Source organism: Polypterus senegalus, chromosome 10 (genome assembly GCF_016835505.1).
Source record: "Polypterus senegalus isolate Bchr_013 chromosome 10, ASM1683550v1, whole genome shotgun sequence".
Classification (NCBI taxonomy): Eukaryota; Metazoa; Chordata; class Cladistia; order Polypteriformes; family Polypteridae; genus Polypterus; species Polypterus senegalus.
Window position 1 is genome coordinate 91,675,544 of NC_053163.1, and position 27,969 is coordinate 91,703,512.

Consider the following 27,969-nt stretch of genomic DNA (forward strand, 5'->3'; position numbering starts at 1 on the left):
GCCTGCCAAATTTCAGCCTTCTACCTACACGGGAAGTTGGAGAATTAGTGATGAGTCAGTGAGTGAGTGAGTGAGTGAGTGAGTGAGTGAGGGCTTTGCCTTTTATTAGTATAGATACACATATATATACATATATATATATATATATATATATATATATATACACATATACATATATATATAAATATACATATATATATATATACATATACACATCTATACATATACACATATAATATACATATATATACATATACATATACATACATATACACACACATATATATATATATATATATATATATACACACATATATATATACTAGCAAAATACCCGAGCTTCGCAGCGGAGAAGTAGTGTGTTAAAGCAGCAATGAAAAAGAAAAGGAAACATTCTGAAAATAACGTAACATGATTGTCAATGTAATTGTTTAATTGTTTTGTCACTGTTGTGAGTGATGAGTGTTGCTGTCATATATATATATATATATATATATATATATATATATATATATATATATATATATAAATACATATATATATATAAATACATATATATATAAATACATATATATATAAATACATATATATATTTACACACACACATATATACATACATATATATATCTACATACATATACATACACACATACATACATACACACACATATATACACACAAATACATATATATATATACATACACACACATATATAAACATATATATACATATACATACATATCTACATATATACACACACAGCTATTTATATCAGTGCAATACGCTGCTTGTTAAAACGGATAACTCCGCTCTTACGTGCAAGTCTGCATGGATATTATGAACTATCGTATTTGTTCAAGTTCTATTTAAATTTTAAATAGAAGGAATTTTTATTTAGTCGACAGAAATATCTTTGGTAGGAATGGTAAAACAGACAGGAATATTATTCCTGAATAAATCAACTCAAACCTTAAACAACTTATAATATTTTTCTCTCCATAAAAATATATCCTGTCTAAATTATACAAGTTAAAAATAAAGTAAACGTTAAAAGAACAAACATTCAAATTTCTTTACTCTTATGTAATTTTATATAAAAATAAACTTAGATTTTAAATATCCCAAAAGATTTTGCTCTCCATAAAAATATATCCTGTCAAAATTATACAAATTCAAATATGAACATGCTGCATAACAAAACCTGGAAATATAAATAAAATGTGTTCCTTTCAGCAATAACAAATCAAATCATTCAGTTGTCTTTGCTCATATGTCATTTTAGAGCTGGACGCCTGGCATCTTTTTGGCAACAAGTTCGTTTCTGTTTGGTGTGAGGTTCTGTGTTGTGGAGATTCTCAGGATGGATTGCAGGTGCTCATCAGTGAGGCGACTCCTGTGTGCTGTTTTGTTAGTCTTTATCACTGAGAAGAGCTTCTCACACAGATATGTGCTACCAAACATGCACAAGGTTCGAGCCGCATGTAGGCGGACTTTTTGTTCTTCAAAGTCACCAAAGCGCCGTGCAAACTCAGTGCGCTCAGTTTATCAGCAAAGTGCGTATTTGGGAACACCGTAGTGGCGACTTGGTTTAACATTACTTGGCAACAGGGAAAGTGGGGCAAGTTGCACTTGTGCATTTGTGTCTCCCATAAAAGCAGCTTCACTTGAAATCACTTTGTGATTGTGCACGGGTAAAACGTCCGCTGAAGTGTCAGATTCTTATTTAATTCTTCTGCTTTCTGTATCTTCTGCATTGCATTCAGGTCTTTCAGGTTACCCTGATGTTTTGTCTCATAGTGCCGTCTTAGATTAAATTCTGTAATTACAGCCACATTAGCTCCACAAATGAGACACACGGGTTCAGTAAACATATACTCAGCCTCCCATGGGTTTTTAAAGGCTCTATTTTCAGAATCAACTTTTCTCTTCAGCATCGTGTGAGCTAGCTTCGCAATAACTTGCAGCATCATAAGCTAGACTTGATTAACGCGGTAAGTGTTGCAAGGCAGCTGAAGCGCTGCATTATGGGATCTGTAGTTTATTGTGTTACCAGCGCTTCATATACCGGCCATTAATAACAATAATACAGTATATAAAATGATCTCGGGGCGGATATAATTACACGCCGGGCGGATGTGGCCCTGGCCCTTGAGTTTGACACATATGGACTAAATAGAACTTGAAAAGATATATTTTTTCAAATGTGATCGCAATTCAGATAGAGTTGACGCGACTACAGCCTGCATGCCTCAATAAGTCATCCTCCCTCGCTCTTACTTTTTACCGTTCATCTAATGAATACACTGAGTATGGCTTTACCAAAACAATCATTGATGGCTAATAAAGTATCCATTATTCGAGTATGTAGATCGGGATATATATATATATACATATATATATACCAGCGTATCGCAGCGAGAAGTAGTGTGTTAAAAAGCTAGAAAAGAAAAGGGAACATTTTAAAAATAACGTAACATGACTGTCAATATACAGTATTTGTTTTGTGAGTGTTACTGAGTGTTGCTGTCATCAAGGATTTGATTATCATTATTTCTTTCAATCAGGTTCGTATTTGTAGGATGTGTTGTGTTCAAGTTACATTCCGTGTTTGTCAATCGTTGTAAAGATGACAGGTTTCATTCATCGATTCGTTTCTTACTGCATCAATAAACAGCTCGTCTTCTTCTTTATCTGAGACCTGACACACTGCATGCACGGGTTTTTTACACTGTCTTCCTTTAGCGGCACATTGACTTTTTCCACCGTGTGCTTTGTTTCCGCAGTAGCTGGATTTATGAATATGCTTGTATGTATCAGACTTCATATTTTTGCTGCCTTTTCAATTGTGTAATTCGGTTTTGTTCAGCGCTCTTTGGAACTGTTGCTTTTATCTGTGCACTGCGCCAGTTCACGTGAGCCGCTTCGGTGTACATGCATCGAAGGTTCCCAGCTGTGCTGGTGCCATCTCGTGCTATGTCCATGGCTGTATTTAATGTTACCTTAGTCCTGGCACTTAAAACTTTCTCTCGCAGTTTCGCTGAGTTTGTGCCAAACACCACCCTGACCATCTCATCTTCCTCTGCATAAGCACAGTCCTTCACCCGTGAATATTTAGTGGAGTTTGCTATTGGATTGCCGCTGACGGACGGCCTTATATGGGCAGGCACTAAATTACAAACGCCAGCGCAGCCTGTCTATGAACTTAATTTAAAGTGTAGGTTTACATCGTGCTTTGTTTCCGAAGTAGCAGAACTCATGAATATGGTTGTATATGTCACTTTCGCCGCTTCTTATTGTTTAGCTGCCTTCTCAATTATATAATGCATGTTTTCTTCAGCGCTTTTGGAGGTCTTCCTGGTTTTCTATGTACTGCGTGATTACGTGGGAGGCGTGATGATGTCACACGAAACTCCGCCCCACGGCGTTCAAGCTCATCTCCATTACAGTAAATGGAGAAAACAGCTTCCAGTTATGACCATTACGCGTAGAATTTCGAATAAAACCTGCCCAACTTTTGTAAGGAAGCTGTAAGGAATGAACCTGCCAAATTTCAGCCTTCCACCCACACGGGAAGTTGGAGAATTAGTGATGAGTCAGTGAGTGAGTGAGTGAGGGCTTTGCCTTTTATTAGTATAGATATATACATACATATATATATATATACACATATATACATATATATACACATATATACACATATATACATATATATACACATATATATACACATATATATATACATACACACACACACACACACATATATATATATATATACACACACACACACATATATATATATATACACACACACACACATATATATATATATATACACACACACACACATATATATATATATACACACACACACACATATATATACATATATATATACACACACACACACACACATACATATACATACACACACACACATATATATATATACATATATATATACACACACACACATATATATATATATACATATATATATACACACACACACACACACACATATATATATACATATATATACACACACACACACACACATATATATATACATATATATACACACACACACACATAATATATATACATATATATACACACACACACACACATATATATATACATACTAAATGAAACTATTGGCCAAGGAAGAATCTATCAAAGCTACAGTAGGAATATTTCCATACTATGTTGGTGAAGAGGCAAATGTTGGCCTGAACCATTCCACAATAAAATGAGTTCACTCACCAGTTTGTAATCTGAGAGAAAAAACATTTAAGATCCAGAATCACTACAATTAAACATATGGTACTAATTTCAGCGATAAACTGATAGTATCCCCCAAACTGTTGTAACATTATCTTTCACTACTTATGATATTATAAATTAAAAGTTCACAAAATACAGAGATCAAACTTCAACATTCCAAACGGAGTCTGCTGAAAGCATTTTGAACATCACTTGAAATTTCACAACTGGGGCAAACCATTATTCTTTCAGATGCATCAAAAATGGTGCAAACAGAACGTAAAAAAGTATTTTAATTATTTAGGGTTACTGCTTTCAGGAAAAGCAGTGACTTATTCAAGAGGACTGCTAGATGATAAAGAAAAAATTATAACTGATTTTTGATTATTTGCCTGAAAAGAGCTGGACACACTTTTTGTTGGCCCAAGAAATCTCTACAGACTTTTTGATATATATATATATATATATATATATATATATATATAGATATAGATATATATATATAGATATTTATATATATATAGATATATATAGATATATAGATATATATATAACATTATGGATATATATATTCAATATATATTCAATTCAATATATCTTCAATTAAGAAAAGACCTTCTGTAACTGTCTGCAGCAAAGCAACACACTGTATTACTAGTTGTTTAAATGCTCAAGTAATAAAATTCACCCTGAAAAACTTACAACTGGTCATGCAGCGGCGCTATTTAATAACACTTGCCTAACACTTGGCTTTACTGAAAAGAAACCCTGAAAAAGTTACAACTGGTCATGCAGCGTCGCTATTTAATGATACTTGCCTAACACTTGACTTTATTGAAAAGAAACCGTGAAAAAGTTGCAACTGATCATGCAGCAGCGCTGTTTAATGACATTTGCCAAACTCATTTCAGAAACATTCTAAAGGGGAGGACTAAACAAAGCTCCTTGGACAGGTTTCTATTGAAACGCCCTGAGAATGAAAGTGACGAAAGCATAGCAAAAAAGAAAAAAACTTAGTAAAGAAGAAAATTAAGTTAAGCAAAAGTGAAGTGAAAGAAAAAAACATTACAATTCGCTAATTGGCTCCACCAACATCTGTATTTCTTTAGATTCTCGTTTATGTATTATATTTTATTTTGTTTGTATACAATATTTGTTCATTATAAATACATTTTTCTTATGTTGGAAAACATTTAACAAAAAATTGGGGTGGTTTTTTGGGGGCTGGCACGAATTAATCTCATTTCTATTAATTTCAATGGGGAAAATTGATTTGAGATACGAGAATTTTGACTTACAAGCTCGGTCACGGAATGAATTAAACTCGTATCTCAAAGTACCACTGTATTTGGTTTGCAAGCACTTTAAACAAATAAGGTGTTTTTTAACAGTGGTATTCCCTTTACATAGTAGCAGTTAAAATATTTCTTGTAAATCTGAACTTAAACATTAATGTAATCAAATCAAACATAAAACCAAAGCTATTTGCCACTGACAGGGGATGAACATTTTATCTAGTTTGTTATAGAAAAATAAGTTACCCTCAGAGTCCAGAGCCATGATCACAACATTATAACAGGTATCTTCCAAACAACAGCAAGTTAACATTTCTAAATCAGTTTTCTTTTTTATCTGAATAGATACCAGCAGAAACATTTTCTTATATCAGGGAACAGCATAAATAGTCTATGTTCAATAGAAACTCTTTCAGGGCTTATATTTTTTCCAAAAAACAGTTTTCTGAAAAGTGCACAAAGAAATGGTTTCACACAAAAATCAACATAAAACGTCTGTTTGCACGGTGGGCTGGCTGTCTTTGTGAACTGGGGTGGTAGTTGCAGTGAGACGAAATAAGGTTTGTATCTCCCGTCATCATAACTGTCTGTCCTACCAGGCGAACGTTGCCATAGGTGCATCAGCTACATGAATGTGTTCAGCACCACAATCAGGTGGGGACCAGTCAGCTGATGCCGGTACCTTACTTTCATCTCCAGATCACTTGCAATAAAATCGGAGTCCGACAAACCAAGACTCTGATTCAGTGATAATACAAAAAAAGTCACCACGGATTATTTCGCTTTGAGCATTCAATTTGGTATCTCTCCACATGCCATTTTAGAAGCGGTTTCCTCTTCACTACTCATGCACGTGCAGCTAATCGAGGTCAAATCAACTAAGCTAACTTTCCTTTTAGCAAAAGCGTACTGAAAAGCACTGTAACAAGAAGATCACTGATCTCTATCGATCACTAGCAAGGCGGAGGCATTCAAAATAATAATAACAACAACAAAAACTGCATTAATGCGCGATAAAATAATTGTTGGCATTAATTAATTAATGCGTTCACGCGATAATGCATTAACTTGCCCAGTACTAATAATGGATCCTAACTTGAAAGATAACAAAGAGAAGATGCCCAGTGAACTTCAAGCCAATTCTATGTAATACAGCCACTTTGACAAGCAGTGTGCAAATGACAGCTACCTCAGAAAATGACACCAATCACAATGTAAGCAACAAAAACTGTATTAAAAAATTATATATATATATATATATATATATAATTGCTCAAAATGCTGATTGTTACTTTGAACTACACATGTAATCCTTTTCTTTTAATGGCTTCTTTGAAACTGCTCTATTTAAAATTGAAGGACAGTTACACAACACACTATTTTATTTAAATGGGGTCTAAAATTATTAAATAAGTAATTAAGTATAATTAATTGAATATACTGAAACAACATCACTAGTAATTGTGTCTGTCAAGACATACTCTCCTTGGGAAAAGCAGGCTCTGTTATTGGATATCCCTGTGAAAAAAATAAATCAGTAATGGCTGTTGTTTGTGTATAGTCAACACATTCCCCCAGTGTCTGCATGGATTTCTGAAGACAGTGTTGTCAAGATAGGCACTGCAGCTCCACTGACCCTTAATTCTGTTCTTAAGTAGATTACAAAATATATGCTAAGATACAAACTAATTAGGGAATTAATCAGATTTTTGATTCCGGCTCGTGGTACAAAAAAAGAATGTTCAAATTATGAGGTAAAATGAAATGTAAGGGTTGTACACATTGAAAAGTATATTAGAGGCTTGAAATGTGTTTTTACCATTTTTGTTATTTCTAAAATGGCATTCTTCTTGAATACATAGTACTCCTCTCCCTGTATATTCTGAGCACTCTTTTACTGTTTAGTATTGTTAATACTTTATGTAAAGTCTCAGTGTCAAACAATGGAATATATACACATTTATTAAATGCGAAATGCATTGTTTTAATGCATATCAGATCCCTTTAATGTGGAGCATGAAGGCATAAAATCTTTACTTTAATAGAACCTAAAAGCAAAAGACACATTAGCCACATGATCCATATATTCGTTTTGTCTCAACATAAAGGCAAAAACAATATGAGACTTTGTAAAAGAGTCTAATTAAAATTATCTGGAAAATAAACTTGCAAAATGCAATTAATCTTAAAGTACCTTTTCTCAATTTCAATGAAGCAATATTTTCAGAAGGCAGGCTTATGTTTACAGATTATACAAGACATCCAGGCTTAATCAGGATTCTTAAGGTGACTTAAAATAAAACAGCAGTTAAAATATCCAAGGCAATTTTACCAGTAATAGTATATACCTTAAGATAGCAGCATAAACCATCCCCTTTCAGATTTCCTTGGGCATCTTTATAAAGCTTTACTTTGAATTCCTCTGTAACTGGATCACGCATGATAATCCCACATTTGGACATCATTTCTGCAAATTCATCAGGTGTGATATCTGGAGGCAGTCCTGAAAACAAGTCATTATTAGAATGATGAATGAATGCAACATTTACAGAATAAAAGTAAATATGTATCAAAGGACATTTTGATTTACAAAGCAACAAAGAAATACAATTTTAGCTAATGGACACAGGAGGATGAACAAGGCAAAAAAAACAGAATAAAGAAGACTGACTGTAGTAGACCGGAGTAAAAATACAAATATATTTTAGACTAAAAACGTTTTCCCTACTATACCCAACTCAGTGACAAACTGTACATTTCTTAATATTACAGACTGGAGACTAGGTTACTTTTACGTTGGAAAGCATGTAGATGTCTTGTCTTGTGTGGCTTGGGTTGGTAATGAAAAGTATCAGGGCAGAGAGACAGACATTCTGATGTTGTTGGTATTTGAAATTGGTACTGTTGTCTTTTATGAAAGGACAGATGAACAATACTACTACTAATGATAATAGTAACAAAAACAGGTTATAAAATTAATATATGGAGGTAGCAATTATAATAAATGGCACAGTAGCACAGTGGTTAGTGCTTCTGCTTCATGAAACCGGAGTCTGGATTTTGTACCTTACCATTATGTGGAGTTTATACATTTTCCACATGCATGTGTGTTACTGGGATAGCCATGAAAATCTAAATTGGATTAGGCAGGTTTGACAATGTTATTCTTACTATTTTAGCATTTTTGCAATAAGTGTATTTCCTATGTCGATAAGAATACTCTCCAAACATGCTCCAAACTGGCAAAGATAAACTTGAAAACTTTCTAGAAAGTGATATTTTTTTTACTCTCTTAAAGAAACAGCACTCAGTTAAGATGAAAATGACATATACTGTACATATAATAACAGCTTATGTCCAGCAATCATCAAACCTGAAAAATTCACATCACTGGAACCCCAGTGGGCAAGTTACTACACACTCAAACATGCTCACTGTGATCAACCAACTAATGCGCTATATAAATTATATACAGTTTATATATACATACACATATACACATACATATACATACATATACATATATATACATATATATACACATATATACACATATACACATATATATATATATATATATATATATATATATATATATATATATATATATATATATATATATATATATATATATATACTAGCAGAATACCAGGCGCAGGAGAAGTAGTGTGTTAAAGAAGTTATGAAAAAGAAAAGGAAACATTTTAAAAATAACGTAAGATGATTGTTAATGTAATTGTTTTATCACTGATATGAGTGTTGCTGTCATATATATATATATATATATATATATATATATATATATATATATATATATATATATATATATAGACACAGACACACACACATACATACATATATACAGTATATATATATATATATATACAGTGTGTATGTATATATATATATATATATGCATACATATACATATGGATATATATATATACATATACACATATATACATATGCATATATAGCAAAATACCCGCGCTTTGCAGCAGAGAAGTAGTGTGTTAAAGAAGTAATGAAAAAGAAAAGGAAACATTTTAATAATAATGTAACATGATTGACAATGTAATTGTTTTGTCATTGTCATGAGTGTTGCTGGCATATATATATATATATATATATATATATAAATATATATATATATACATATATACATATATACACATATCTACATATATACAGACACACATTTACATACACCTATATATAACTATCTATATCTATATCTATATATATATATCTATATATCTATCTATATATATATATATCTATATATCTATCTATATATCTATATATCTATATATATATATATATATATATATATCCTTTGGGGTGCGAGGAGCTGTTGCTGGGGGTGCCAAAATCCACTGAGGAAGACAAATTTAAAACATTATTTGTACAAAATCTTAATTTATCTATCCATTCCTAAATAATTAAATGGGCAGGCTATTTCGTATCAGTGCAATATGCTGCTTGTTAAAACGGATGACTCGTAATCGTACGTGCACTTAGTGTTGCGTAGGTATTATGAACTATCGTATTTATTCAAGTTCTATTTAAATTTTAAATATAAGTAATTTTTATTTGGTCAACAGAAATATGTTTAGTAGGAATGAAAGTTAAATTTAATCATCATTGCATAAATTTTTCTTCACCATAGAAATTTAAAGACTAAATCCAACTTCCATTCCTACCAAAGATATTTCTGGCGACTAAATAGAACCTACTGTAGTATATCCAAATTCGAGCTATTGAGCTGTCGCCTGCCTGCCTGCGTCACCCTCACTTCGCTCTTACTTTTTTTCCGTTCATTTAATCTTGGCTAGTCGCGAAATATTATAACATGGAAGGAGGATTACACCGAGTATGGCTTTACCAAAACAATCATTGATGTTGAATAAAGTATCTATGATTCCTAAAGCTTAAATTGGTGATCTGGTTTTCTGCGTTAACCTCATATTTTTTCATACTTCTTCCCAAACAGGGGTTGCGAGAGTAAAATGAATCATTAAGCGCTGATATATATATACTGAATATATTGAAATAGTTTTACTATCAAATAATGCAAACAGTACGCGACACGTGCTTCGCCCTAACTCTGGGCTCATCAGGCAGTACACATGCACTGCACCCACTCTCGCGAATCGAACCTAAGACATCAGCGCTAAAGGTGAAGCCTCTCATGTTGCGCTATGGTGTGTGGGTCGTTTATTTGACAGTATTGTAGATCGGGGTGTATATAACTTTTGAGAATGCAACGTATAGTTTTGTCCAGGAGGAAGCAATGTTGCCTCAAATCAATGGCAACCTTTTGTAGGGTGTGTCCCTGAGACTTATTAATTGTCATCGCGAAGCAGAGCCTTACTGGAAATTTGAGGCATTTCAATTCAAATGGGAGATCAGAGGGTATAACGGTGATGCCAGCAATACATTCAGAGTGTGGCGCTCTGCTTTTTCTGTGTAGCTGCCTTCACACAGCCTCTCCGCTGCTTTATAAACGAACGCCATAGAAAGCCATCACCTTGTAAATTGTGTAATGCGTTTTTTGAACAGGTTTGATGCATGGAAGTGATCACTCGTACTGCGTTCAGTAAGTTCTCGTGAGCTGCTATCTTGTGTGATGTTGCGATGTCTACGGCTCAATTTAATGTTATCTAAGACCCGGTACTTAAAAGTTTCTGGCTGCACTCCGGTTGTAATATGCAAGCTGCGCGAGCTCACTTTTGAGAATGCAAGTATAGTTGTCCAGGAGAAAAGCAATCTTGCCTGAAATCAATGCCATCGTTTTGTAGGGTCTGTCCTTGAGACTTATTACTTGTCATCGCGCAGCTGAGCCTTACAGGAAATTGGAGGTATCTGAATTGAAATGGGAGATTAGAGGGTATAAAGGGGGCGGAGGAATACATTGAGTGTGGAGAAACTCTAGAGACAGCGTGTGTATTAACTTGTGGATTTTTCTGTGAGTATTTGGTGGGAGTGTGATGAAGTTGCTTCGGAAGACGCCGTTAGCCGCGGAGCTCAACTCAGAGCGAAATGAGGTAAATGGGAGGGGATATGATGACGTGACTCCCCCAACCGCGTTAACTGTCAATCCCCCACAAACACAGTCTCTCGGAATTTGCATAAGCACACCCCTTCACCTGCAATTTTAACTTAGTTACAAAGTGATCAAAACTCGCTTATATCCCGCGTCCTCTCATTAAACTTGTATCCCGCATTACCCGTGGGCATGAGAAACACCAGCGGCACCCTGTCTATTAACTTAATTTAAAGTTTAGGTTTACACCTTTCTTTCCGAAGTAGCAGCACTCATTAATATGGTAGTATATGTCACTCGCTCGCTTCTTATTGTTTCGCTGCCTTCTCAATTATATAATGCATGTTTTTATAATGCATGTTTTCTTAAGTGCTTTTTGGAGGTCTTCCTGGTTTTCTACGTACTGCGTTGACAGTCAGTTCACGTGATTACGTGGGAGGCGTGATGATGTCACATGAAACTCCGCCCCCCCACGTCTTTCCAGCTAAACTCCATTACAGTTAATGGAGAAAATACCTTCCAGTTATGACCATTAGGCGTAGAATTTCGAAATGAAACCTGCCCAACTTTTGTAAGTAAGCTGTAAGGAATGAGCCTGCTAAATTTCAGCCTTCTACCTACACGGGAAGTTGGAGAATTAGTGATGAGTCAGTGAGTGAGTGAGTGAGTGAGTGAGGGTTTTGCCTTTTATTAGTATAGATAGATATATATATATATATAGATATATATAGATATATATATAGATATAGATATAGATATAGATATAGATATAGATATAGATATAGATATAGATATAGGTATATAGATATACATATAAACTGCTCAAAAAAATTAAAGGAACACTTTGAAAACACATCAGATCTCAATGGAAAAAAAAAATCCTCCTGGATATCTATACTGATATTGACTGGGTAATGTGTTAGGAACGAAAGGATGCCACATCGTTTGATGGAAATGAAAATGATCAACCTACAGAGCCATGAATTCAAAGACGCCCCAAAAATCAGAGTGAAAAAATTATGTGGCAGGTTAGTCCATTTTGCCAAAATTTAATTGCAGCAACTCAAAATTGTACGCAGCACTTTGTATGGCCCCTGTGTTCTTGTATACATGCCTGACAACATCGGTGCACGCTTCTAATGAGATGACAGATGGTGTTGTGGGGGATCTCCTCCCAGATCTGGACCAGGGCATCACTGAGCTGCTGGACAGTCTGAGGTGCAACCTGGTGGCATTGGATGGACCAAAACATAATGTCCCAGAGGTGTACTATTGGATTTAGGTCAGGAAAGTGTGGTGGCCAGTCAATGGTATCAATTCCTTCATCCTCCAGGAACTGCCTGTATACTCTCACCATATGAGGCCAGGAATTGTCGTGCACCAGGAGCCACTGTACCAGCATAGGGTCTGACAATGGGTCCAAGGATTTCATCCTGTTACCTAATGGCAGCCAAGGTGCCTTTGTCAAGCCTGTAGCGATCTGTGTGACCCTCCATGGATATGCCTCCCTAGACAATCATTAACCCACCACCAAACTGCTCATGCTGAATGATGTTACAGGCAGCATAATGTTCTCCATGGCTTCTCCAGACCCTTTCATTTCTGTCACGTGTTCAGGGTGAACCTGCTCTCATCTGTAAAAAGCACAGGGCACCAGTGGTGCATCTGCCAATTCTGGTATTCTATGGCGAATGCCAAACGAGCTGCATGCTGCTGGGCAGTGAGCTCAGGGCCCATTAGAGGACATGGGGCCCTTGGGTCACCCTCATGAAGACTAGGTCTCTGTGTGACCTGTGTAATTTGTAAATATTGTAAATAATAAACGTGTGGTGGTGATTAAGAACATGTCTGCCTGTCTGTGTCCGGGTTGGCTCCACAATAAATATATATATATATATATATATATATATATATATATATATATACACACACACATACATATACATATATATACACACACATACATACAGTCATGTGAAAACATTAGGACACCCTTTGAAAGCATGTGGTTTTTTGTAACATTTTTAATAAATGGTTATTTCATCTCCGCTTCAACAATACAGAGAGATTAAAGTAATCCAACTAAACAAAGAAAACTGAAGAAAAGTCTTTTCAAGATCTTCTGTAAATGTCATTCTACAAAAATGCCTATTCTAACTGAGGAAAAGATAGGACACCCTTGCCCCTAATAGCGAGTGTTACCTCCTTTGGCTGAAATAACTGCAGTGAGACGGTTCTTGTAGCCATCTACCAGTCTTCGACATCGGTCTGAGGAAATTTTACCCCACTCCTCAATGCAGAACTTTTTCAGCTGTGAGATGTTTGAGGGGTTTCTTGCACGCATACAGCCCTTTTCAAGTCACCCCACAGCATCTCAATGGGATTCAAATCTGGACTTTGACTTGGCCATTCCAGGACTCTCCATTTCTTCTTTTTCAGCCAATCTTTGGTTGATTTACTAGTATGTTTTGGGTCATTGTCATGTTGCATGGTCCAGTTCCGCTTCAGCTTTAATTTTCTAACTGATGGTCTCACATGTTCTTCAAGCACCTTCTGATACACAGTAGAATTCATCGTGGATTCTATGATGGTGAGCTGACCAGGTCCTGCTGCAGCAAAGCAGCCCCAAACCATGACACTTCCACCTCCATGCTTCACAGTTGGTATGAGGTTCTTTTCTTGGAATGCTGTGTTTGGTTTACGCCAAACATGTCCTCTGCTGTTGTGTCCAAATAATTCAATTTTGGACTCATCTGTCCAAAGAACATTATTCCAGAAGTCCTGGTCTTTGTCAACTTTATCTCTGGCAAATGTCAGTCTGGCCTCGATGTTTCTCTTGGAAAGCAAAGGTTTCCTCCTTGCACACCTCCCATGCAAGTTAAACTTGTACAGTCTCTTTCTGATTGTAGAGGCATGTACTTCTACATCAACAGTAGCCAGAGCCTGCTGTAGTTCTCGAGATGACACTTTAGGGTTTTTGGAGACCTCTTTTAGCATCTTGCGGTCTGCTCTTGGGGTGAACTTGCTGGGGCGACCAGTCCTGGGCATGTTGGCAGTTGTTTTGAAAGCCCTCCACTTGTAGACTATCTTCCGGACAGTGGAATGGCTGATTTCAAAATCTTTTGAGATCTTTTTAAATCCCTTCCCAGACTCATAGGCTGCTACAATCTTTTTTCTGAAGTCCTCTGACAGCTCTTTTGTTCTCACAATGGTGCTCACTCTCACTTCAACAGTCAGGAGCACACCAAACTAAATGTCTGAGGTTTAAATAGGGCAAGCCTCATTCAACATGCAGAGTAACGATCTACTAATTATGTGCACCTGGTGTGATATACCTGTGTGAGATCTGAGCCAATTTAAGAGGGAATACATGTGAGGGTGTCCTATCTTTTTCCTCAGTTAGAATAGGCATTTTTGTAGAATGACATTTACAGAAGATCTTGAAAAGACTTTTCTTCAGTTTTCTTTGTTTAGTTGGATTACTTTAATCTCTGTATTGTTGAAACGGAGATGAAATAACCATTTATTAAAAATGTTACAAAAAACCACATGCTTTCAAAGGGTGTCCTAATGTTTTCACATGACTGTACATATGTATGTATGTATGTATATACACTCACCTAAAAGATTATTAGGAAAACCTGTTCAATTTCTTAATGCAATTATCTAATCAACCAATCACATGGCAGTTGCCTCAATGCATTTAGGGGTGTGGTCCTGGTCAAGACAATCTCCTGAACTCCAAACTGAATATCAGAATGGGAAAGAAAGGTGATTTAAGCAATTTTGAGCGTGGCATGGTTGTTGGTGCCAGACGGGCCGGTCTGAGTATTTCACAATCTGCTCAGTTACTGGGATTTTCACGCACAACCATTTCTAGGGTTTACAAAGAATGGTGTGAAAAGGGAAAACATCCAGTATGCGGCAGTCCTGTGGGCGAAAATGCCTTGTTGATGCTAGAGGTCAGAGGAGAATGGGCCTACTGATTCAAGCTGATAGAAGAGCAACTTTGACTGAAATAACCACTCGTTACAACCGAGGTATGCAGCAAAGCATTTGTGAAGCCACAACACGCACAACCTTAAGGCAGATGGGCTACAACAGCAGAAGACCCCACTGGGTACCACTCATCTCCACTACAAATAAGAAAAAGAGGCTACAATTTGCACGAGCTCACCAAAATTGGACAGTTGAAGACTGGAAAAATGTTGCCTGGTCTGATGAGTCTCGATTTCTGTTGAGACATTCAAATTGTAGAGTCAGAATTTGGCGTAAACAGAATAAGAACATGGATCTATCATGCCTTGTTACCACTGTGCAGGCTGGTGGTGGTGGTGTAATGGGTGGGGGATGTTTTCTTGGCATACTTTAGGCCCCTTAGTGCCAGTTGGGCATCATTTAAATGCCACGGGCTACCTGAGCATTGTTTCTGACCATGTCCATCCCTTCATGACCACCATGTACCCATCCTCTGATGGCTACTTCCAGCAGGATAATGCACCATGTCACAAAGCTCGAATCATTTCAAATTGGTTTCTTGAACATGACAATGAGTTCACTGTACTAAAATGGCCCCCAGAGTCACCAGATCTCAACCCAATAGAGCATCTTTGGGATGTGGTGGAACGGGAGCTTCGTGCCCTGGATGTGCATCCCACAAATCTCCATCAACTGCAAGATGATATCCTATCAATATGGGCCAACATTTCTAAAGAATGCTTTCAGCACCTTGTTGAATCAATGCCACGTAGAATTAAGGCAGATCTGAAGGCGAAAGGGGGTCAAACACTGTATTAGTATGGTGTTCCTAATAATCCTTTAGGTGAGTATATATATATATATATATATATATATATATATATATATATATATATATATATATATATATATATATATACACACAAGATAAAAATGGGGAAAGGTAAAAGCACACAGAAGACAGAATTTCTTTACAACAAAATATCAATTTAGCCTTCTACTTCCTATACAGTGTATGAAACCAGCCCAGGAGTGCTTTCCAAAATTGCCCCAGAATAACTATGCTTAGTCTGTTTTAAAGCTGGTAAGCATGCAGATGAACTCAGTCTGTAAATACCCAAACAAAATTTAAGTTACTGTACCTGACACATAAACATTTGTGTTTTTCTCTTTATCCACATCAAACCATCCTAGAAAAAAAGTACATCATCAATCATGTACATCTAAAACTGTGAAAAAAAATATTGATAATATTAATAGAAATTGTAAATCATTCCCAAATAATATTGGTTGCATGGAATTTGATTTTGTGAGACTTGTATAAATAAAATAACAATCAACGCAAAATTTCAAGACGGGGACATCTTTACAAAATAATATTAAAGTGCTAAGAATTTTAAAACACGCATACAAACACAAATTATCACTCAGTTAACTGATTAATGTGCCCGGAAAGAGAACACCATCACTTTTATGAATTTACTTGTATAAAACTGGCAACCAAATTAACATAACATTTTCAAACTCACTTAATTTAGTTCATGTTTAAGAGGCACAGGAGTCTATTCTAACAGCAATGCACACACACAACCACATACTCACATTGGGCCAATTTGGAATTGACAAACAACCTGTCTATCATGTCTGTGGGGATGTGAAATGAAAACCAATGGAGACGCAAGGGAAATATGCAAATAAATCATATTAAAACACTTACAAAAACATGTAACAAATAAGATAATAAATTATTGATTCAGTAAAAATTTATATGATAAAACATTTGCTTTAATAATATTTATACCTGGATCTGGTTTACGCTTTTCTCCTTTTCCTTTACGCTGTTGAATTTCTGCGCCCTCTGCTGGGGCAACTTTAAAATCCTTTTCCTGAGTTGGGTTGCATTCCGTGGTCACAGCTGATCCAGAAGCATTGGCAGAACTATCTTCATTAAAACCATAATTGGCCTGATAAGCTGCAATAAAATCATCTGTTATCTGAAAGAGAGAATTTAAATATTTTTTTAATTCTACTTTGAAAAAATATTAGGATACTGCAGGGAGTAGTCACTGGAATATTTAATGTGTATATGAACAACAGCTTATTAATTACTTTAAAAAGTAAAAGGGCCAATAAATGCAAAAATGAATGATGAAAAAAAGACAGACCATTATAAACTTTGAATTTACACAAACATCCCACAGAAAAACACAAAATATCTGTAGAACGACTTATTTAGATAGCAAACCAATGAAGTGATGCAATTTAATGGGTGGGAAAGTGCTCGCAGGACGTCTAGTATCATTCGTATTGGTGCACTGATCCACAGCTCTCTGCCACATCATACTGCAGCTATTTCTGCCATACATTCTTCAAAATAAAACTCTTTAGGAATATATACTCATGTAAAATAATACATATCAAAAACAAAAATGCAGCTACTTACATTTTTAAATATCCAGCTGGTGCCACTGAATGCTAATTTTCGACTTCACCAGGTGAATTTCCATTAGACTTTTATTTATTCAATCAATTGAAAGAACTTGTAAATACTCCAAAAAAAGTCATTGCATTCCAAATTCTATGCCAAAGACATATTTCTCCGACACTTTCTTTTTAGACATATCTTTTAACTTCATTTCTTAAGTAAACTTATCTTAGTACTGGCAGTCCCCGTGTTACGTATGAGATAGGGACTGTAGGTTTGTACTTAAGTTGAGTTTGTATGCAAGTTGGAAAAGGTACATTATTTTTAATAAATGCTATTGTTGACCGACTGTAACGAAGTGCTCTGCCAATGAATGATGGAGTTTCACCTCTCTCTGACCTTTTTATTAATTCTACTTTATTTTCAATGGTGATGGTTTTTCTCTTCTTTACTGTATCACCAGCACTTGCATCAGATTTGTGTTTCAGCGACATTCTTGAAGGGTGAAGAAAAAAGGTTAAGATGAGCTCTGAATACAGAGCGGCCAAAGGCGGGTAGTGAATTGCCCACCACCGCCCCTGTTCAACAAGCAGCCAACCGGGGCACACTACAGTGCTGCCCCCTGCACCTTCAATGGCCTCCGTTCAGCCACAACCAGGTCACCGCTTGCTGCATTGCCAGCGGTAGGTGGACAGTGAAACGCCCCCTCCGCTCCATCCAGCCTGCGTCCAGTCAGGAGCAGTAGCTGCTGCGGCGGCGTAGTGGGTGGGTAGCACACTGCCCCATCAATCCTCCATCTTGCACACGAGCAATAGCTGTGGCCCCATTGACTATGGACCACGGGTCACGGCTTGCCGCCAGGAGCCACCTGAGGGACACTACACTGCGCGAGCAGCGAAATCGCCCCACTCCAGCCTCTGTCCAGCCACCGCTTGCAGCGTCCCCTGGCCAAAGATGATGGAGCGGCAGTTACTGAGGCGCATGCGTCGCAGCTGCGGCTCCATTTGTAAGTCATAGGTCGGATGTCCGTAACATGGGGATTACCTGTATTTGATATCTTCTTTTGATCTGCCAAGTCAGAAACATCAATGGAAAATATTTCTCAGCAAAGGTAACTCTAATAATCTGATATGTACTAAACTTCACCTGCAGACCAGTTGATATTTTAAACATGTCCTCACTAAGATATAGATGCTCTGTGTGGCATCTTTCAAAAATGATCAGAACATCTTTTGAGAAATAAGAAATACTGCAGGCAATAACTTTGATAACTAATAATTGATCTCTATAGGTGTCCTCAGCATCACACAAATGTGAGTACACTTTAACTGCTCTCTCTGAAACATGAGCATAATGAAGATGACAGTGGGAAAAAATATAGAACTACTGACTTTCAGTCAATCTCAATGTCCACAAGAAAATTACTGAATAGCCATATTTTTATATTTAGAAAAAAACAGTATTTACTAATTTTTTTTAAGGAAAATATTTTTCTCAGTGAGATCAAATATTATCTGTTAATGTTAATATTAACAAAAAAATGCTTATATTTATGATAATTAAGTAACTTGGTGGTGTTTTTGTTAAGAAAATTCAGATAGGACCATGCAGACCTGGGAAGGAAATTTTAACAAAAAGGGAAGCGCCATCCTGAGAAGTCTCACATAGGGTATGTGAGTGTTAAGTGAGCAAGTCAATGAGACTAAGGTTGATAATCAAGTACACAGAGCAGAACTTATAAGATCCACTCTTCTGTTTAAATCCTTCAGACTGGGTACATGGCCACCATCGATCTCCAGAATAATTATGATTTAAAAAAGCTTATTTAGTTGCCAAAAGTGAGTGGTGTGGAATATAACCCCAAGTGAATGCTGTGAGGTGGAAATGGCAGCATGAATGTGCAGGCCGGGAACACAGGAGAAAAAAAATTACTGAAGCATGTAATGGAGCCATAGATGATTGGAATATAAGTATCACCTTTAAAGGGTAGCTGAGGAAGGAGGCAGCCTCACATGGAAAATTAAGCAGCACTGTTTCACAATGTACTTGGCAACCAGCACTGGTGATCTTAAAATGATAATCGTATTGTATGATTTTTGTGTATCTATCAACATATAGTAATACAGTACATGTATGTGGTAAAAGTTAACTTGACATTTTACAGTTTTATTTCTATCAAAGATTTGACAGTATTAAATAACATCAGAAAAGGCTGTCTGCGTCTACAACCATAAAAGTGGCTCATATATTATTACCAGCTTCAATACTGTATTAATTACAATTACTGTTGGCTCTCTGCCAATAATAACAAAAGAACCCACCATCAAAAATATTGATGGAAATATTTGTGAACTGCAAATTCCTTATTTCTAGTAGGAATTTTGTATTGGAATCTCCAAAGTAATACAAATTAAAGTAATGCACCACCTACTGTATAGAAACATAAAAGCAATGCATTTTATTACAAAAGTAGTAAATTACCACAGATGGAGCAAAAAATACTTGTCCTCACTGTACTGACTGCAACGCAAAATACTGCACTATTATACTGTATCAATTGAGCCCCAAAACCCAGACCAGAGAGTTCCAGGTTCAAATACACGGTTTTTACTGGTTTCTTCCACAATTCACACACACCTATCTTTTTCTTTTCCTACCTTTTCTTTCTCCTCTATCCCTCCCACGCGAGCATTGTCCTCCTCCTCCTCCTCTACAGGCAGCTTGCTTTATGCCCAACCCAGGAGTACTTCCAGTATATCAGCAGTGAGGATGCACTTGCAGGTCAGACAGAACCTTCTCCCAACAGCACCCTCCAGCAGACCCCAAGGACCACAATAGGGTTGCCCTCTAGAACTACATCTTCCATGTAGCCCTGCAAGTGTCCATATGGGAGTTACATCAGAGGTATGTTGACAACCAGTGTACTGGAACAACACATAGACCTAGGAGGCAGTCACCCAATGCCATTCCGTAATATGGACCCAAATGGGAAATGGAACAGCAACCATCCCACTAGGATGTTAAAACACAGACATTATTTGTCCATTATGTGGGCCTCCAGGCCAGGTAACAGATCCTCCACCCCAGCCGGGATGCCAGCTCATCTATTACAATCTTCACACAATATGTTCCGAACCTCTATGCAACAAATAAATTTTATAGAAAGTTGTGTTTTTTTTAAACTAAAAATTATTCAGTTGAAATATAAATATTTGAAAAAACTGGGAAATCAAATTAAATAAAAAAAATGAATAAACTGTGCATTGAAAACACAACTTTTTAAGTTAATGATTAAAGGTTTATTAATAACTACTAAATACAACTTTCTCTATATTAAAACAAACCAAAATCAGATTTTAGTTAATGACGATCACCTTGTGAAAATAAATTTAAAATATCCCTTGCATTTAGTTACTGTCTTATCTGTAATCAACTACATTTAAAAAAAAAAATATATATATATATACAGGATATACATATACACATACATACATACACACTATTGCATTACATACATATATACACCCACACACATATATACATAAAAATATACAAACACACTACTTTTCAGTTTAAATATTCTCTGCATTAACCCTGAATTAAAAAAGAGAATGTTACTGTATCTTAGGGCAGTTAAAAATTAAATTATTATTTGTCTCACTAGAGAAAATGAACAATTATGACTATAAAACAAATATGAATGAAAGTTTAATAAAAGTTCCTTTAGAAAAGATTTAATGGAAATCATAATACTTTACAGGAGTACAAATTTATTTATTAGAAAATAAATGAATTTTCAAAATACTGTACTAGTGGGATAACAGCAAAGTAGCTTGACTCATAAAAACTTCATATACTTTAAGCCTTACTGCTTCCCTCATCACCTCTTAGTGGACACCTACCCTACCACTTTAGGATCTCCAAATTCAGAATGCAGATGCAAAACTAACAACATACCAGTTGTTGAAGGAAGAAGTACAAAAGTAAACGCAAGTGAAAATTAAGACTGAACATAAAGACTTTAAAGCCCTTGCAATGGCACTCATTAATAAGCAAGTCTGAACGGAGTAGACCCACCAGATTGATGGACATTAATATAGACGGAAGAAATAAAAATGATGGACATTAAAATAGATGGAAGGAAAAAAAAATACACATGTAAACCTGCCTCTGGTGCACAGTTACCCTAAAAAAGCAAAGCTAGTGACATAAACGCCACAAAAGTTAAATGAAATAATCTTGGATCATAAGAATTTACAAGCAAAACAATTCCTAAAACCAGAAAAGGAGCAATCTAATGAAGTGTACCTTTACTTGCATCCACACATTTCAGAAGGTTGTCATTTGATTACAGAATATAACAATGCTATTGAAATAATTGATATATATTGAAAAAAACTGCAACAACATTGCAATTAAACAAATTTACAGATATTTACATTATTCTCTGCAAACATATGGTACCATCCTACTCAAATACAGAGAGATGCAAGGCCTAGCTCATGAGGGACAAAGTTGCTCTTAACTGCAATACAAGATGTAAAAATAAGAAAAATAAAAAGCATATTTTTGTTCAAAAAGTCTAAGACTGTATAGATTTGCATATGATGTATACCGTTTCAGATTTACACATAAAAATGAAACACCATAAGACTGAAAAAGCTAATTAGCATTTAAATATAAAGGTCATTTCGATTTCTTTAAAGGTTGTCAACACACCTTTGGAAACCAAGCCTTTTTATCATGATCCCAGTCATAGACTGTCCCATCTTCAGGGTCAACATAAGTATAAGGTTTGTCAGGGTCTGAACGGTTTTCTCCATAGAGCTCTTCTAAGCGCAGCTGCTCATAGAATTCCTTGTTTTTATCAGGCTCGCCACTCATCTAAGCATTAAAAAAAAAAAGCATTTAAAAACCAATTAAACTCCCAGACTTAATGTTACTTAATACTCCATGTAATATCACCATACGCTTACAATGTCATGTGAAGAGAGTACAGTCAAGTTTATACATGTATTTGCTAATCAACATGCAGCACACTGCAACATTCAGACACTACGATTAGTGTGATTTTTCAATTCAGATTACAAGTCAAAATTGCAAGTGTGACATGGGAATTTCCAATAAGGGCAAAATACACCTGAGTGGGCTAGTTAATGAAACATTAAAGTAACAGTTTTATAAAGGGTATAACTTCAGATCAAGTTCTGATGCAAGTATTTCTGTATTGCAGTTTGCCATAGGGCTTGTGTACTTCCTTACAAAAAAGCACTGGTGTAGGTCTGTTATATGCATTCCATGTCTTGTAAGAACGATCATATACTTTAATTTTTTTCCTCTTTCACAATAGGCTGCTTTGTCAAAGTCACAGAGATGTATATTTTGTGTAAGGAGTTCAGATCCAAGTAATTAATCAGTGGTTTATACGAGTTTGCGTGTGGCAATAACTTCTAAGTGTTAATCAACAATTTGTCATTTTCTGTTTATTAAAGAACACCGTCATACTTCACAATATAATTTATTTAGGTATTCAGCTTTTCATCTACAAACAAAAATGTGATTAATGCAAAGGACAAATTATGGGCAAAACATTATTCTGTCTCTCTAAATGCGTGATTAAAAGGAAAACAAAATCAGTAAAGTCCATGAGGTATAATTCTAGTTACGAGTGCGTGAGCCAGTGTGTATACTGGCAGTATTGGACACAAAGGCAAGAAACTAACAGTAGATGGAGCACCAGTTCACTTTTTCACGTCAAAGCTCAAGAACTACTTTTTTTTTTTACAATTATGCATTGGGATCAAATCCACCCAAATAACTATTTAAATATTATATTTTATCAAACATGTTCACATTCAAATAAATTTTACTTTTTCAAAGAATTATTTAAACAAAATGAACACTTCGATTTTCATTATACATATTTTCAGAGATACTGTATTTGAATCTAATAACTTTGAGTTAGAACCCCTTGAGATAACCACTTATCCAAAGATTAGTTTGGAAACGAACGTAGGAGAAAGTTGTTGATAAAATGAATTTGGAAAAATCTCTGAAACACATGAAAAACGCTTCGATATTGTTATATATTATTAAATTGTTCTGGTTTGTTATTTCTACAGCGGAATTCCACAAGTTCTTTGATTTGCTACAACTACTCTGCAGTTCCGAGTACAATTTGACTTAAATAACGTCAATCGCTCAATTAATGTAGCATTAGAACAACAACATTTAAATGTTCAAACCAAGTACACCCTTCTTTCTCAATGAAAATTAGTTCTTTGTTATACAGTAACTTTACAACTTAAAAAACCAACGCCTTAATGAAATAACGTAATTCAATTACTGTTAACCAGACGCTAATAGAAAAATATCATTTTAATAATTACAGAACACATACCTCTTAACCGCGCTCTTTATTTTAGTATGTCAAAAATGCAGATACATAAAGCCACAGGTATAGCCGGCGAACATCTGATGGGCCTACCCCATATTGTGTGACATGTGCCTACTTGACTGTCTTCTACAAACAAAAGCAAAACGAAGTTGTGGATATCATATAATAAAATAAAACTCATATATCTTATTTACCGTGGGGTGGATATGGAGACACTACATTAAGGAGGCGTAAAAAACGCAGGAGATTAACTTCTTCTGCAGCCACCATTCACTTCCCAGTATGTTTAAAGGCGGGGCTTCAGTTAATAGGTCACCAGGAATCACTTCCGGTGGTGGAGAGGACGGTAGGCGGGATAATCACTGTAATAAAAAAAAAAATCAAAATAGCGGAGAAGGCTAATATTGAACATCTTTATTATCTATAAGAGAAGTTGTTATTACTGCTAATGAATAGTTCACTTTGGAAATCCTGTGTTGTCAAAATGAATTGTGAATGGGATAAGCTTTTTAAGTGGTGTATACTTCCTTAATCCTCGGTTGCTGTCTTCTGTTTGACCGTGTTAATTCTTTCCCAGTAACCTCCTCCTCCTTCTCCTTAGTGGGCTTTTGTTTCTCGTTACCGTCAGCCGAAAATGCACACTTCCATTTTCAAATATTATTTTCCCATCGATCTGTTCTGTTTAATCCAAATCCATGATCGATGGAGTCTGCAGTCTACTTTAGAAGCATTTTGTGCAAGACAGAAACCAAATCAGGACGTATCCGACAGTAAAATATTTTAAGCTTAAATTTAGGTTCGCTATTATAACAGAAAAACACGACACAGTTTTAACTGCCGCCGTTTTATTTGACTGCTTTCCTGTGTATTTATGTAGTTTTTAAACAAGAACGCAAATTACAGAATGTAATCTTTATTTTAATCGACCTATTCGTTGCAATATATGTCACAGTTTGAGTCACAACAGAAATCTACACACATCAGACCAGGCAACGTTTTTCCAATCTTCTGTTGTCCAATTTTGGTAAGCCTATGCGAATTGTAGCCTTGGTTGCTTGTTCTTAGATGACGGGAGTGGTACCCGGTGTGGTCTCCTGCTGCTGTAGCCCAAGGGTTGGTGTGTTGTGCATTAAGAGATGCTCTTCCGCATATATCGGTTGCAACAAGTGGTTATTTGAGTTACTGATGCCTTTCTATCAGTTGAAACCTGTCTGGCCATTCTCCTCTGACCTCTGTTATCAACAAGTAATTTTCGCCCACAGAACTGATGTTCACTGGATATTTAAAATTTTTGGACCATTCTCTGTAAACTCTAAAGAGGGTTGTTCGTGAAAATGTCATAGATGCGCAGTTTCTGAAATATTCAGACCATCCCATCTGGCACAAACAATTATGCTACATTTAAAGTCACTTAAATCACCTTTCTTCCCCATTCTGATGCTTGGTTTTAACTTAAGCAGGTCGTCTTGACAATGTCTAAATGCTAAAATTCATTGAATTGCTGTCATGTGATTGATTGGATACTTGCGTTAACAAGTAGTTGAACAGGTGTACCTAATAAAGTGGTGGTGAGTGTATATATACAGTATTGTGATGCATCAGTAACTGTCTTTCACCCTGAGTCCAAAGGATCCAAGAAAACCAACTTTATTTTAATCAAAACAGGAACAGTTGGGGTATTTATTCAAGAAGTAGCTACCATTTCAGTACACACAGACACAGCAAATGAGTATGGGTGGGGCCAGGTCAGTGGCTGGATTATAGTGTTCTCTACATAGCCTATGAGGCGACAGATGTGTTACGTGGAGAAGCTGTGAACTTGCAGTGGCCTTGGTGGCGCTGCAAACCTGTGGTCGCCTCAACGACGAACAAACAACCTTAGCGTCAATTGCGTTTTGGTGTGTAGCAGCATTTGGGAAGGTCTCAAAAGAGCTCAAAATCTCTCTCTATATCGTCAAGCTTGGGTCACAGAGTTGCACAGGAAACTAGAGAAAGGGATCAGGTTTTCAAGGTAAAAAATCTTCATTGCTGAACTGGCAGGTACAGACACAAGAATTATTCAGAAAAGGATTATCAACAGCTGGAAACCACACAGGTTGCAACTGTCAAATGTGGCTGTCCAGCTCCAGGTGAAAAGAACACACTGAAGAGGGTTCAGTGGCTCAGAAATAGCGACTGGGGCAGACATAGTCTGAAGGAGAGAGGACAGAAGGGTGAGCAGTTAGGTTGGCTTGGGCTCGGTCTCTTAAATGTGCTAAACCTTGTGCGAGAAGCATGTTGCGCAGTGATCCTGTAAAGGGGACTGGCGAGAGTCTGTTTTGCACTGAAGTACTGTTTCAGTGTGAGTTTCTGAAGGGCAGCTGTGTTTCTTTGCCATAGGTTTACTGTTTACCCGAGAGACAGCTCGCAGTTAAGAGCATAAGAGCATACAGCTGGCGACATCATGTCAAGTGTTGCCTTCATTCCAGCTCTGAGTCGCCTGGACAAGGGAGTATGGTCCCTTTTATTGAGGACCTGGGAGTCATACGGATGTCCCATGAATAGGTAAGCGCATCTTCCTGCAGTGTCCCCTTGCAGCACCCACAGACCCCAGCAGGGCTGTACTGCCAGGCTACAATTCCTGGCATTCCCTGCTGGTCCCCAAATGGGCGCCAATATGGAGGGCTGCTGCCATCTAACGCCTATAAACATCCCCCAGAGGCAGTCCTTCCCAGTCCTTTTCTTTTCTCATGGCTAGGAAAGGTATTAAGCCGATGTCCGGTTATTTGAGGGTTCCCACCCGGGTGAAGAACCATCAGTTCAGATTGATATGTTTATCCATCCATTAGGGCCTCCTAGTCCAGGAGCGATCTCCTTCCCTTTCTTGGCCAAAATGCCTTTATGTTCCCTTTGTGCCTCCCGTCCGGATAAGGGATCCTCCTGGTTCCTGGCCAGGATGGCAGTCTATCCCATGTGCCACCTACAATATATATTAGGCCTAGGAAAGTTAACATATTACTTTTTGTGATAAATGTGGCCTGTTTAATGTGATAAAAAATACAGTCATATCCATGACCGGCAACAGGGCAAATGACTCAGGCAGTGCTTTGGTCAGGGTAGAATTTTCATGTTTTTTTTTTTTCGTTTTTTTTTAAATGAAATACTACAAAAAATAATACAAAAAAAGTTGTGTGTACCTAAAAAATTACATACAGATCCAGTCCTGTATTTATATACTGCCATTAAAAATTTTATTAAATTAAATTTTCATTTAAAGGTTTACCATTTCATATTACATGGTTCACAACGATAGGCTACATGTCAATACACAGAGCTGGTGTTCATTTTCTTGATTTATACCTACTGATATAGGTGCAGGGGAGTGAGAGGAAAGGGGTTGGGAGGGGGTTCATGATAGTCCTGGTTCAATGCTAGAGAAAAGATGTGAAGGTAAAAATTAAGTTGTCTCTCTTTTTTTATTTTACTTTTCTGTAAGAAGATCGATTCAATGTTGTATCAAATAAGTGCTAAATAAGTTATCTCTGAGTGGCACTAAAGCCAAAGTAAGTTTCTACTACCTCT

General features: G+C 36.4%; 1 protein-coding gene across 2 annotated transcripts in view; it reads right to left on the bottom strand.

Moving 5' to 3' along the window:
* Positions 1–24,713, bottom strand: part of htatsf1 (HIV-1 Tat specific factor 1) — an 80,313-nt gene extending 55,600 nt beyond the window's left edge. The window contains exons 1-5 of one of the 2 annotated variants that reach the window (XM_039766182.1): positions 24,603–24,713; positions 22,731–22,895; positions 17,388–17,580; positions 16,729–16,776; positions 7,911–8,065 (exon numbers count right to left, since the gene is read on the bottom strand). In XM_039766182.1, the coding sequence (XP_039622116.1) occupies positions 7,911–8,065; positions 16,729–16,776; positions 17,388–17,580; positions 22,731–22,895 (561 nt within the window). In that variant the 5' untranslated portion in view covers positions 24,603–24,713. The other variant, XM_039766183.1, reaches the window with a different exon arrangement.
* Positions 24,714–27,969: the final 3,256 nt, after the last annotated feature.